Here is a 14,269-nt window from a genome sequence, read left to right as displayed (position 1 = left end):
AAGAATTAATGGAGCAGGGATGTGATGGGCTGATAGAGCAAGATTCGGGTCCAGTAGCACCTTAGAGGCCAACTAGATTTCCAGGGTGTGAGCTTTTGAGAGTCAAAGCTTCCTTCATCGGAATACCTGTGCGAGTTTTTTGTAAGGCTGATGATTTCCGCTCCAGACGGCTGAATGTGGTGCCTTTCATGAAGATAGTTTCAGGTGGGTAGCTGTGCTGGTCTGTAGTAGAAGCGATGATAGAGATCTAACACAAAGGGAGCCACACAGATGCTTCAGGACCTCCAATAGCCATGAACGGTCTTGACCTGCATGGAAGAGGAGGCGGCGCATCAGCCATGACTAATGGTAGCCTCATAGAGGAAGGCAAGGCAAAGGAGGGTGCCTCACAGCTTCCCCTACAGGTGGTGATGGCCACTTTGCTGTTCCTCCTCATCGTCTCTACCCTGCTGGGCAATACTCTTGTGTGCTTGTCTGTGGTCAGATTCAGGCATTTGCGTTCCAAAGTCACCAACTTCTTTGTCATCTCTCTGGCTGTTTCGGATCTCCTTGTGGCTGTGCTGGTGATGCCCTGGAAGGCAGTCGCTGAGGTGGCTGGCTTCTGGCCATTTGGTAGCTTCTGTGACATCTGGGTAGCCTTTGACATCATGTGCTCCACTGCGTCCATCCTCAACCTGTGCATCATCAGCGTGGATCGCTACTGGGCCATCTCCAGCCCCTTTCGCTATGAGCGGAAAATGACCCAACGGGTGGCGTTTGTCATGATTGGGGTGGCTTGGATGCTCTCTGTTTTGATCTCGTTCATACCTGTCCAGCTGAGGTGGCACAAAGCTGGTGAGCTTCTTCCCGCCCATGAAATGGACCCCAATGTCACACGGAGCCCTGAGGAAAACTGTGACTCCAGCCTCAACAGGACTTACGCTATTTCTTCCTCCTTTATTAGTTTCTACATTCCTGTTGCCATCATGATCGTGACATACACCAGGATCTTCCGCATTGCTCAGCGACAGATACGGAGGATTTCTTCTTTAGAGAGGGCTGGGGAGCATGCACAGAGCTGTCAGAGCCCCCGTGGCTGCCCCCATGATGTCTCCTTGAAGAATTCCTTCAAAAAAGAAACCAAGGTCCTGAAGACCCTCTCGATTATCATGGGCGTTTTTGTCTTCTGCTGGCTTCCTTTTTTTGTCCTCAACTGTGTGGCACCATTCTGTGACCCCAACCTGGGTAAATTTCCCTGTGTTAGTGAGTCCATCTTCAACATCTTTGTCTGGTTTGGCTGGGCAAATTCTTCCCTCAACCCCATCATCTATGCCTTCAACGCTGACTTCCGGAAAGCCTTTGCTGCTCTCCTGGGCTGTGGCCATTTCTGCCTCAGCAATGCAGTGGAGACAGTGAATTTCAGCAATGAGATGGTCTCCTACCATCACGACACCACCTGTCAAAAAGACTTGGTCACCCTGAGTTATCCACACCTTCTCCCCCATGCGACCTCCCTCCAAGGGGAGGACAATGACCTTGCTTGTGATAAGATCTCCCAAACTTCTCACAATAACACAGCTGTCTTGTCTGCTGTAGTGCATATGGAATGTGAGACGGACTTATCACTGGAGAAGATCACTCCTTTAACCTCTAATGTGTTGGACTGAAAGGGCCAAGGGGGCGGGAGGAGACAGGGCAGGGGAACTCTCTGGAACCATCCCTATTTCATCTGTTCTGTGGAATGCATGTAGAGGAGAAGAACTCTTTCTTGTTACCAACTCGCTGAGTTGAAAAAGCTTTTATTTTATTAGTAAGTATGCAGATGATCATCTGTCTTTTCGATATACTTCAGGAAGAGAATAGGGAGCAGAGACCTCTGGCGTGCTTGCCACAGATTAGTGAGTGCCAGTCCTTTGCATGAGCAGTGTAAAAACAAATTCATACCAATTTTAAGAGGTCAACCGTGCCAAGGGCTAGAGTTGCAGGGAGGCGGGGAGGGACACTGCAGAGGTCTCGCCCTCTCAGGGACACAGGCATCTTCTCTGAATTTTCAACTTGCATTTTAATAAATGAAGGTAGATATAAATTGTACAGGAGGTAAGAGGGTGATTGTAGACAGTGCTGTACCAAATGTTCAAAAACAAGAGGGTGCAGAGCCATGGCTCAGAGGAAGAGACAGCGACAGGGAGCAGCTGCTTTTACAGGGAAGGTGCCAGGGTCAGTCGTCAGTTAAAAACTCTTGTGTGGTAGATGTTAGGAGTAGATATGACTTGGCTAAAGGTCCCAATGGTCTGATTCCTGCGGGGCAGCATGTTATGTCTAGAAGTAAATAAAGGGGGCTGCACCAATAAGAGAGAAGTTGCCGAACAGCAGGCTGGTGAGTCGCACTGGTATAATAGGAGTTTCCTTATTAAACAACAGTTGCACCCTAGCAGCCCTCTTCCTTGTATCTCTCAATAAGGGAGCAATCCTAAGCAGGTCTACTCAAAAGTAAGTGTCATTTTATTCAATAGAACTTATTCCCAGGAAAATGTTCTTTGGATTGCAGCCAAAGAAGTCTTCCACATCCAGTATTCTGGCCAGTGACAGAGAGGATTGACAAGGACATTTTCTTAAAAAGTGGTGAAGAGCCTGAACTTTGATTTGGGAGTTCCTGGGATAAAATCTCACCTCTGCCACAAACTTACTTGTCCTCATTTGCAACATGAGGGTAATGATACAAGCCTACCCTACAAGGTAGTTGTAAAGACTACAAAATGTGTGTGGACACTGAAAAGACGATATAAATGTGAAGTGTCATGTTCTCCTTTTTCATAAGGATCCTGCATCACAAAATTTCTGGTTCTGTTTCATGAGAAAAGTATGACCTCCTTTTAAAAGGTATCTTGTGGTACAGTCAAAGGAAACCTATGTAGGCTTATTACGGCTGCAGGCCTATGGGCACAGAGCAGGAAATATAATGAGCAGAGAGTAGGAAAACCCAGCAATGCCTGGGAGGTAGCGGATTATTTGTGTGGAATGGTGCTATCAACTGCTTGTTGCTGCAGCCTTGCCCAGCATTTAAGACTATCTGCCTTGAAAGGATGGCCTGTATAATGTGTGGACGGTAAAGGTGGCCTGTTCAAGAAAGATGGCTGGGAGCAGGGTGGAGATCCATAATTTTTCTTGCTTAATTTACAGCCACGGCCCTGAGCAAGTTTGGAAATATGCCCCAGGACTCACTTGCCCAGGACTGCAAGCTTGACACCGAGGCAACTAGTTTAATTAGTATTTGTATATTTTTAAGTGAGGGCGGCTGTGTTTAACAGGTGTTAGCCTTGTCTGGGGAGCTTCAGTTGTGGTGGCTGACCTACATGATTTTGTGCATGTCTTTTGGTGTATGCATAAATTTCAGAAAAATTAACTAAGCGTCCCTAAGATCCAGTTATTTCATTGTTAGAATTCTAAGTAGTTCCTTCAATGTTTAAAAGGGAAATCCTTAAGTAAGCAAGTACCATATTCATGCACCACATCTGGAGCATCATAGCGCACAGGTCTGCCCCATTAGCTATGCATTTCACTTGGGTGACCTTGAACCAGTCACTCTCACACCCTGACCCACAGGGTGGTTGTGGAGACAAAATGGTGGTGGGGGGAGATCCATGTATGCTGTCCTGAGCAACCTGGTGGAAGGGCAGGATAAAATGTGACAGATGTATTACCTGTCTCAAAATATATCTATGTGCCAGAGATGTGGAACACAAGAGCTACCTTGGAGGGGGGTGAGAGGGGCTGATGGTCAACAGGAACTATAGTATGAATCACAGTGTTCCTCTGTCATGAACATAAACCATTGCTAGTCTAAGGCTTGCCCTCCATTGTGCTAAAGCCTGTTGTTGGATAATTTCCAAGAACTCCTGGCACTCCAATTTTAGGTCTCTAACTCATCCGTCTAAGCCCAGCTGAAACAGTTGGGTGGCTGATTTGGGGGAGAAGGAAAATAACAGTGGCATCCTTAACAAAGTTACACCCATCTAAGCTGCTGTAGCACATTGGTTAAGTGGTTCGGCTGCGAATCAGCACTCTATTGGTTCGAATCCCACAACTGCCATGAGCTCAGTAGGTGGCCTTGGGTAAGCCACTCCTCTCAGCCCCAGCTCCCCAGCTGTCTTGTGGGGATAATAATAACACTAACTTGTTCACTGCTCTAGGCACTAATCTGTCTAGAAGAGTGGTATATAAGTGCAGTTATCATCATCATCATCATCATCATTATCCCACTGACATCAGTGGATTTTAGAAAAGAGTCTGTGCTGATGTCTGGTAAGCTTTCTAAAAGAGCATTCTGAATTTACAGTAGAAACACAGCTTTCAAATGAGCCACAGGTAATGTCCTGGAAACATCTCTGACAATCTATGTTGTTTAAATATCCCAGTGAGGAGGTTCCACATTAGCTGGGGACAGTTCATTGTTGTGTTACATGGCAGTTCTTAGGATGTGGTTCTGAGACTTTCATGCAAGTGTACTACTTTGTAATTAAAATCCTTTTTTTCCCTGAATGGAGTAAGCATGAGGAAGAACAAATGTCTTTGTATTTTAATCAGAGCTTATTAAATATTTGATAATGATCATTATGTTTCCTTATCAACACTATAAGAACCTCTGTACACAAATATTCTTTTCAGGCAATAAAAATGAAGTACTTATTTGTTGTGCAAGGTCCCAAGATAGCTAATACAGACATCTCTTCTTCCAAGGAACTCAGAGTGTTTTTCTTCCTGTATTAACACTGTAACAACCTTGTGAGATAGATTAGGTGGAGAAATTGGATTGGGGGCACCTAGCAAGCATCTTAGCCATGTGGGGATTTGAACCCAAACCTTCTGCCACTGTACTCTGTTTACCAGCAAACTGAATTTTCTCACCATATGAAGTATGCAATTGCATTTCTGTTGGTTGTCTTGGTTACATGTATACATAACCCACAGTACATTTTCGCAGGTACACAATAAGCCTTTGATTGAAAGCATTAAAAAAACGTTCACATAAGACTTGTAATGTGAAGTAGTCCTAAGAAGGTCCTTTCTAGGAACTTCTTAGGACTACTTCATTAGGAAGAACTTCCTGACAGAGCAGTCCCTCAGTGGAACAGGCTTTCTCGGGAGGTGGTGGGCTCTCCTTCTTTGGGGGTTTTTAAGCAGAGGCTAGATGGCCATCTGACAGCAATGCTGATTCTGTGAACCTGGGCAGATCATGAGGAGGAGGGCAGAATGGGTTACATCATGCTTAGTTCTCGTGGCCTTCTTATATACCCAGGGTAATGCTGATCGCCACCGTGGGGTCAGGTAGCAATTTTCCACAGGCCAGTTTGGCTAGGGGTCCTGTAGGTGTTTTGCCATTTTCTGGGCATGAAGCAGGGGTCACTGGGGCATTCAGGGAAGTTGGGTAGTTGTGAATTTCCTGCATTGTGCAGGGGGTTGGACTAGATGACCCTAGAGATCCTTTCCAACCCTACGATTCTATCAGAGAATCTAGCTTCCATTTTTGCCCTGGCATATCACCTTGGAAATTAGGTAACTGTCAGGAAAGCTATTATTTTTATCTTGCCCTTTCCGAGAAGTTCAAAACAGCACAGCACACAATGCTCTTGTAGCCTTCATTTTATCTTCACACCAATCTTTTGAATCAGTTTACGCTGGGAGTTCATGGTTAGCATCCCTTTGCTTGGATTCTTAAGCAATCTCAGACCCCTTAGTGCTTAACTGGATCTTGTAGATATCTGGAAGAAATCTTGTCAATGTCCAAATTCCCACTAAAGAATAAAGAACATTGGGTGAACTTAGGGTCGATCAGCCTAACCTACCTCACAGGGTTATTTTGAGGATAAAATAGTAGAGGAGAGAACGGTGTATGCTGCCCTGAGATGCTTGAAAAGGGCGGGAGAAAAATAACATGGTATGATAACTGGATCCAGTGTGGGTTTAAATATTATTGCTAACACACTGAGATTTGGAAACCAAGGCATAATAGGTTGTTGCAGAGTAAATTAATACATCATTCAATACATGTGGAGGTGACTTCAGCAATGTGGAAGTGGAGGAAGGAGAGCTTCTAGCTCTAGCAGCTATATGATCTAGCAGTGGTATATGTAGCTGTTTAATATGCTGTCAGGCCATTGGCTCATTTAACAGTATCATCTGCTCTGAGTAGCAGCCATTTTCCAGAATCTCAGCAAAGAAAGGTCCTTCCCTATTACATTTGATCTTTCAAAGTGAAGATACCAGGGATTGAACGTGGGATCTTCTGTATACAAAACAGGAGCTCTGTCACTGAGCCACAGTTCTTTCTCTGGGTCCTTGTGTGATGGGAAGGCTTTTTAAGGCTATATCACCAGTGTATTCAGGGCTTTTTTTCCTGGGAAAACTCAGGAAACTTTTTTCCTGGGAAAACTCAGGGCTTTTTTTCCTGGGAAAACTCAGGAAAACTCAGGTGGTGGAACTCAGTGGTGGAACTCAACACCTCACAATGATGTCACTTTGGGTCAGCTGGAACAAGGGGGGAGTTTTTTAAAATTTAAATTGCCCTTGGTGAAAATGGTCACATGGCTGGTGGCCCCGCCCCCTGATCTCACGTGTAACCATTTTTAAGAGGTGCCAGAACTCTGTTCCACCATGTTCCCGCTGAAAAAAAGCCCTGAGTGTATTGATTTTTGGCAGTGACATGCTGGTTGGTAAGGTGTAGCATAATGCCTAAAAGAATTAATTGTGACCTCAATGCCTGCTGGCTGAAGCTTTGCCTCTACCAGGTTGTGATTAGGAAACCTGTTCTTTCTTTCCCATATAGAGGTCAAGGTTATATTGGACTCCCTTGCGTGGTTGTTGTAAGGATTGCAACAAGGGAATGTACATGAAGTGCTTTGAATGCTGAAAGGACCATATAAATGCAATGTGTTATTATGAATGTGCTTATGTTCAGATTCCCAAACCAATTTCTTTATCATGCTTCCTTAGGGCTGCGGTATTAATGATCCCTATGCATTAGGGCTGCCTCATTTCAATAACAATGGCTTTTTAAAAGACTCTTTCTCTACCTGTACCTTTTTAATTAGTATCTTCTTTGCATATTCTCATCCTGTCTGATAGCTTCAGAATGGCAGATGAAGAGGAAGGAGAAGGGGAGAAGATGAGGGCAGCTGCCAGCTTTCATTGTAAAATGTGACAGGGATGGTTGAAAAAAGAAAAGTGCTTTGAAAGAGACATGCACTAGTGCCAAAGCGGAAAGTGGCAGGTGCACATTCCATGCCTCTCTGATGTGGTGTGCAGGGCATCTCTGGGTTCCTCAGCCTTGCCAAAGTACTTTTCAGTTTGCCTTTCCAGCAAACTTTTAACAAAGAGGAAAATCAGAAGGTGCTAATTACTGAGTAAGGGTAATGACTAAATACACCCCAATTACAGTCAAGGCACTGCTCAGTTTGTGTAGGTGGGGAGGCGCTTCACGAGTGCTCGGGGGACCCTCCTATGTCTCGCTGCTGAAGAACCGACAGATCAGATCTGCTTCATTGCCTGTTAAGGAATTGGTGCTGTTATGAATTCCCCTGAATGTTGTCTCTGTCATAAGTGGCTCAGTTTAAAACAGTGGATAGACTAGTGGCACAGAACTCTTTCGAGGTGGCACGTTCAAAGTAAAAATGTAAAATGTCATCATTTTAAATAGCAGATACAATTTGGCAGGGTAGGGGAGGTTAAATCAAACACTAGTAGAGCAGTGCCTTTGGAAGTACCTTCAATACAAATGGACCTTTTCCCAGGCTGGGCTCAGGATTTTAGAGAACCAGAAGCAAGGCTCCGTCAGTGGGACCATACAACTGTACAACCTACAAGCGATGTGTCATACAAACCAAGTATTGCTGCTGCTAATCATATCAGGTGGTGGGTATCAGGAATGGTAGCAGATGTCAACAACATTGTTGCAAATGGTAGCCATATTGAAGCAGTGAGTTCTTGGTTATCTTCCTCCAAGACGAGCAAATGCTCAACTTTGCCACTCCAGGTTTTTCTTCCCAGAACCAAAAAACTCAGTATAGCATGTTTTCTGCAAAAGCCACAGTGGATGGCACCAATTTGCTTCTCCCCATAATGCTATGAAGACACCTCCCACACCAACCCCGGAAGAGTTTGGAACCTGTTCTTTGGAATATATCCTCTTTTTTTCCTTTTCTGGTTTTTTTTTCTGCTACCAAGGTGAAAATGAAAGTAGAAATGGAATAGTTTATATGTAATGATTTCATAACTTTTCTTTAAAAAAGGTGAACAGACTGACTGAAGAAAGAGCCAAAACGGGCAGCTGGCCTAACATTAGACTTAACAGAATCATGTAAAGGCCATGCTCACGCTAGGGGGCCAAGGATTCGCTGTGAATTCTCTTTTAATGCTCTCTCTGTTAACCAGAGCTGCATTTGCATTCATGGGGTGCTGCACTATTATTCCACTATAACAATCATTTGCAACTGGATTTTCCCATGTGGACGATGCAATCCAGTTACAAACTATGGTTTGTATGATAAAGTTAAATGGGCTTTAATGCAAAGGGTATGAACAGGAATGGTATGGATTAAATTATGAATTGTAGAGCCTACAGCAGCGGCCCTCCAATGAATATTGAAACAAACAGGGTGGGTTGATGGAATTTTCTTACTCAAAGCAAGGGACACCTACGGCTTCCATCCCTACAGCTGCAGGCTAGCAGCAGGCCCAACTCTGATAATGCTGCAGGGGCTTGGACTGGCTTGGACCTGGCTGGTGCAGATTTGAGAAGTGAGGATACCCCACCTCTTCTTCTCGCACCTCTGGCAGCAGAAAGGAGTCCCTGTGGCTTACCAGTGCTGCTCCAAAAGAGCCTTTGGACAGAGAACTGGTCCCAGAAACAGCCTGGCCACATGTGGCAGGTTTCGTATCCCAAAATGGCCTTGCTTGGTCTTCCAAAGTCTTGCTAAGTGCCAAGGGCCACCTCCCACTTGAAATGTCTCAGGTCCTCAACAGGCCTTACTCAAGTGGGTGAAGCTCTTTGCTTCAGTGGAATGGGGCAGGGGACGGGGAGAGAGGCGCTGTTAAAACCTTGATGGAACTGGAAATGAGAAGCTGCTCTTCGGGAGGTGGTGCTTGCCTGCTGCTGCAAAGACAGCTGAAAACTATTGCTAGAAGAAAAAAAGCTTGATAGGGAATCTGCCAGAGTGGCAGCATGGGCTGGTTCTGCATGGCAACACTTCTTAGTGTGCCCTTCTAGCTGCCATGAACATACAGCCATTCATAGGGGCAGCAGAGCGTCCTCACAGCAGTTTTCCTGGCAATTGCCTTGTCTCAGCCCTGCTCCCTTTTTCCAGTGGAGGTCTGGTTTGGGACTTTTCGAAAGAAATTGGTAATAGCCAGACTGCTGTAACTTTATTGTATTATGATGGTCTATTGCCAAAAGATTTGCATGACACACCGCACAGAATTTCTGATATGGAAAGCCCTTATGTGAGTGGCATGAGCATGGTCCAAGCCCAATTTCTCTGGATGTGATACAAACTTACCACATGCCCGCTCCTATATGCATATATGCTTATCTAATGCAATCAGGTGAGTTTGTTTGTTGAAAACAGCACACTAATGGACCGTACCACAACAATATGCTTACAACCTGCGCTGCGGCTTCTCTGCAACCCTGCTAAATTAGATGCCCATTTCCCTTCTGTAATTGAGGCTTGGGGAGTTTCTGGACCATCTCTTCCTCCACATCTCTACGATGCAAGCCCTTTTTGCTTGGCACTGGCCATCTTTCAAAGGGCCATTGTTCTGCTCCAGAAGAACTGATCAAATTGCATCCAGATGGGCACCCCTGGAGGGCTGATTCCTGACCGCAGAAAAGTTCTTTGTTGTTGTCATTCATACAGCATCATCAGTGTGCGCCAAAGTAAAAGCAAAACAGCAGGAGCTCACAATCTAAATTTCAAAACACAGAAGGCAGAGGGAAAGATGAGTTTACTTCTCTTAGGGTGTCATTAGACTAAGCTTAGCTTCAGTAGGAGAAGATGATTAAGGGGTTGTGCCGTGTGGCTTGAGGCCAAAGCTGGATATTAAGAAGATGGTTGGGGGGCAGGGGACGCCATTCCGGAGCAGAAAGAGAGAATCAGTACAGTCCTTTATGGGAACAGAAGACCTTTAGAGATCCGAGGGTGGTAGAACTGGAGGAGCACAGATCATCTTTTTTAGAGCTGAAAGAATTCATTGCTGAATTGGTGTGGAGGAAAACTTGAGTCCCGATGCAAAGATTTTGAAAACTCTCGAAGGATCCGCTACCACTCATTTCCAACCTCTCTGTCCTAAACTCAATTAAAAAAACAAACTTCCAAACATTTCTTTCTGCTCTGTAACCAAAGTTTTAACAATAATAATTCCACGTTTTAATAACTTTGAAGCTGTAAACAAAAGGTTTTAAAAATATTTTTATCAAGTCCATCTTCACTGTAGTTTTTTAGTTTATTTAGATAAAATCTCTCTACACAAAACATCTTACACAGGGATACTCAAGTGACTTATATTCAAGCGGACTGTCTCCCTAGCAGTGCATGTGTATCCACAATGGGAGAACAAGTATACACAGGGCTTTTTTTCTGGGAAAAGAGGTGGTGGAACTCAGTGGGTTGCACTAGGAGAAAATGGTCACATGGCCACCGGCCATGTGACCATTTTCAAGAGGTTCCGGAATTCCGTTGCTCCGCGTCCCCCCTGAAAAAAAGCCCTGAGTATACAATCTTTCACTTAAGCATTCCCATGTAAAATGTCCTGTGTAGAGAGACTCCCAGGGAAAAAATCAACAGGTGAATAGTCTTTGTGGGTTCACTGGCTGTGCACCAATAAAAATTAGCTTCTTGATTTGAGAAGGCTTTAGAAGTTGTACTGATTTATACTGGACACCCCCTCCCCCCAATTCCTCAACACACTTGAAGTGGAGAGCTGTTTCTGAACGGTGTTATGGACTTCATCAGAACAGAACTGGCAGGTCTGCTTCTGAATTAGTTAAGTATTGTTGCAGGTTGTGGCGTACTAGTGACTTGATGTACTATCTTCATGGGGATTACAACATGATCTCCTGAATGAGTCAAGCTCCTCGTAGTGTGGCACCTCCTGGATATCCACCTGTTTTGTTTTCATGTTGGACTTCTTAATGGGCTTTGGAGAGAATTCAATCAAGGATTACCAAACTGACATTTTAAATGACATCCCCAGTTACCAGGAAACACAGTCAAGTGCCTAAAACTGCCAGTCCTCAAGAAGCAGAACCAGAGAGACAATGGCTGGTGATTCATCCCAGTTGACCTGCAGGGGAATTATAATGGTGACTCAAGAGAGCGCTTTCCCACTGCTACAAATGTGGGGCCCGGAAAGGAGGAAGGAACTCTTCATTTCTGAAAAACATGGACAGAGGCCAAGAATTCTCTTAAATGAGTAATGCTTGCTTTTTTGGAGTAAAGATCTACATATTACACTGGACTCCTCACTCCAGGTTAAATCTATTACATTTTCTAACATATATTTTTGTTTAATTGAAATAGATACAAATACGTCAGATGAGCTGAAAACAAAATATGTGGATAAACCATGAACAACTCAAACAAGGAAAACAGTATCAATTGCTCTTAGGGAGAATTCTTTGAAATTATTATATAGATGGTATATTACTCCAGTACGTCTTGCAAGAATAAACAATACAAACAACACAAAATGCTGGAAAAATTGCAATCACCGAGGCGATTACATTAGTATGTGGAAGTCATGCCCTGTAGTATTACAGCTTTGGAAAAAGATATTTACAGAAATGGAAAATATTTTGCATCAAATTATTTATGCCACACGGGCACTGGCATTGTTAACAATCTGGGAGGAACAAAACGGAAAAGTGACATGCAAGGGATTAATAGTGTTTATGTTGACGGCAGCCCGTAGGGTGATAGCAAAGTGTTGGAAATCTGCAGAATTTTAAACATTACATTATTGGTATTCTGAGCTATGGCAAATAGCTATGGCAGAAAAATTGACATGTTAACTTAGAGTAATTACAGGCAAAACAAAAATGTTAGATTTCTATGAAACATGGCATGACTTTATTTCATATATGAATCAGAAAATTATTCAACATCAACATCTATCTAAGCCCTTCCTCAAATTATGGGAAAAGAGTTAGATATATAGTATATAAAGAAATACTTTAAAAATCCTTGCCATTAATGATTTCCTCTCTGAGCTACATCTCGTAAGATGACTTGGAAAATGTGTTGAATATTAAGCCCTCTGTCAATAATTTGATTTAACTGTGTCTATCCTAGTTTTTTTAATGTGTTCTTTTTTTTGTAATCCTGTTTTTTATATCTGTATACGATGGTTGTTTTTTCCTCTTCCCCCCTTTGTTTACGATTAATAAAATAATATATTTTTTAAAAAATCCATTACATTTTTATCCTACCCAAAGAGCTCTAGTCATTGTCCATATCCTTATTTTTTAAATAAATACTTTATTTTTAATATAGACATTGACATAGATTTAAATCCAAACAAAAGATATCTGGCATAGCATAGTGGCTGATAATATGATCTGTGGTTTGGGGTGTCCCCATTTCAGATCTCACCTCTGCTATTAACACGTTGTATGGTCACAGGGATGCCGTTCTCATCCCTCCCTATATGCAACACGGAGATGATAATAAGAGCCTACCTTAAAGGGTTGTTGTAAGGGTTAAACAAGACAATGTATGCCAAATGTTTCAGTGCCCTGTTGGTTTCCTGGTTAGAGTGTTGGATAGGGATCTGAGAGATCCAGGTTCGAATTCCATTTTGCCATGGAAACTTGCTGGGTGATCTTGGCTCAGTAACTCTTTTTCAACATAACCTACCTCACAGGGTTGTTATTATAAGGATAAATGGAGGATGGAAGAACTGTATATGCCACTTTGAACTCTTTGGATGAAGGACGGCATAAAATTGAACTAAAATAAATTCTTGAAAGTGCTATAAAAGGATTATTATTAACATTATTTCCCATCTGTTGATGGTTAATGATATCCTTAAAGGGCCAATCCCCCATTATTTTCAATACACCAAACCTTAGTGTTTAGTCTGGAGAGAAATTTTGTTCCCAAAAGATACATTCTTATGCACACAGAGGGAAATTAGCAGAAGAAGGTCTACAAACCTGACTAATTCCACAAATCTCTGAAAGGGGAATGGAAGAGTAAAATGGATATGGTAGGTGATAGATGCAATTATTAGCTAAGACAAGCAACTTTTTAATAGTCTCTTGGGGACTTCATCCTTAGGGGTGAAATGGGGAAGGCTCTGGGACATTTGTCAGCAGAGGAATTTCAGAGGAGCCATCTGTCTAGGTCATTATATTTCAGGTCCTTTTCCAAATTGGAGTCATTAGAGGCCATTCTCATCAGAGAGAAAAGCAGGCGCTGAGGGAGGGAGGACACAAAGGAGAACGGAAAGCGAAGTCTCTCTCTGGGCGAAGGCAAGAATGTGCTGAGGGTCTCTTGGCCCTTGAAGGAAGGCACTTCTGCAATCACAGGCTTGGCTTTCTTAATCTGTATGGTAATTCAGAGCAATCAGAATCAGTTTACGAGAGGAAAATGGCACAGAGAGATTAACCCTCTGTGGGCAGGATGTTTTACAGAAGCGGACCACAAGAGAGGAATCTTCCAGGCATCTTTTCATCTGTTTTTGGGGGAGGATCCTTTAAACAGGAGAGGAGAAAACAAGAAAAGGCATACAAAAGAATGTATGTTTGGCACAAGCTGGGTGTATATGTTTGCGTTTTGATCTGTTTCTGGATGTCTCTGTTGCTTCCCTCCTTTAATTAATTGTGCCTCAAAGCACAATTACACTATTTTGGAAGGTTTTTAAACATGGATTTACCCCAGGTATACATAGAGATAAAGAATTTCTCACCCACTACAAGAGCTTAATGTAACGATGGGTAGACTGTGTTGGTCACTGTGCTTATCTTGTATCTTCGTGTGGATGTAGTAATGTGGTGGTGGTGGGGTAAACAAAGATGCTGCTGTCCTGCTTTTGAGGGGTTGTGACTTTGTGGTGAAAATCATTAGAAGGTCTCAGACCAGATATAATAGCCAGCCACTTTGGGTGCCAGGCTTGGCCTGTCTATTGGGGAATGGTACATTGGAGTCTTCATCATTTTGGAAAAAAATGTTAAAGGGGGACATGATAGAAGATCAGAGTGTAGACAGAAATAATAACACCTGTCCTTATATACTAC

The 14,269-nt window shown here is 43.3% G+C and overlaps 2 protein-coding genes across 2 annotated transcripts in view; both read left to right on the top strand.

Annotated features, from left to right (window-relative positions):
• Positions 1-293: 293 nt before the first annotated feature.
• On the top strand, positions 294-1,646 carry LOC129342516 (D(1) dopamine receptor-like). The gene has a single exon (XM_054998333.1). The coding sequence runs from the start codon at positions 294-296 to the stop codon at positions 1,644-1,646; it is 1,353 nt and encodes a 450-aa protein (XP_054854308.1).
• Positions 1,647-7,900: 6,254 nt separating this feature from the next.
• Positions 7,901-14,269, top strand: part of R3HCC1 (R3H domain and coiled-coil containing 1) — a 28,406-nt gene continuing 22,037 nt past the window's right edge. Inside the window, exon 1 of the mRNA XM_054998068.1 lies at positions 7,901-7,951. Within this exon, the coding sequence (XP_054854043.1) occupies positions 7,901-7,951 (51 nt within the window). The remainder of the gene's footprint in view (positions 7,952-14,269) is intronic.

Source organism: Eublepharis macularius, chromosome 14, assembly GCF_028583425.1.
Source record: "Eublepharis macularius isolate TG4126 chromosome 14, MPM_Emac_v1.0, whole genome shotgun sequence".
NCBI lineage: Eukaryota > Metazoa > Chordata > Lepidosauria > Squamata > Eublepharidae > Eublepharis > Eublepharis macularius.
This window is presented reverse-complemented; position numbering and strand designations above follow the sequence as displayed.

What these genes read in the sequence shown, in the direction of transcription:
- LOC129342516 (XM_054998333.1), top strand. Translation starts at nt 294, where the DNA reads ATGAACGGTCTTGACCTGCATGGAAGAGGAGGCGGCGCATCAGCCATG.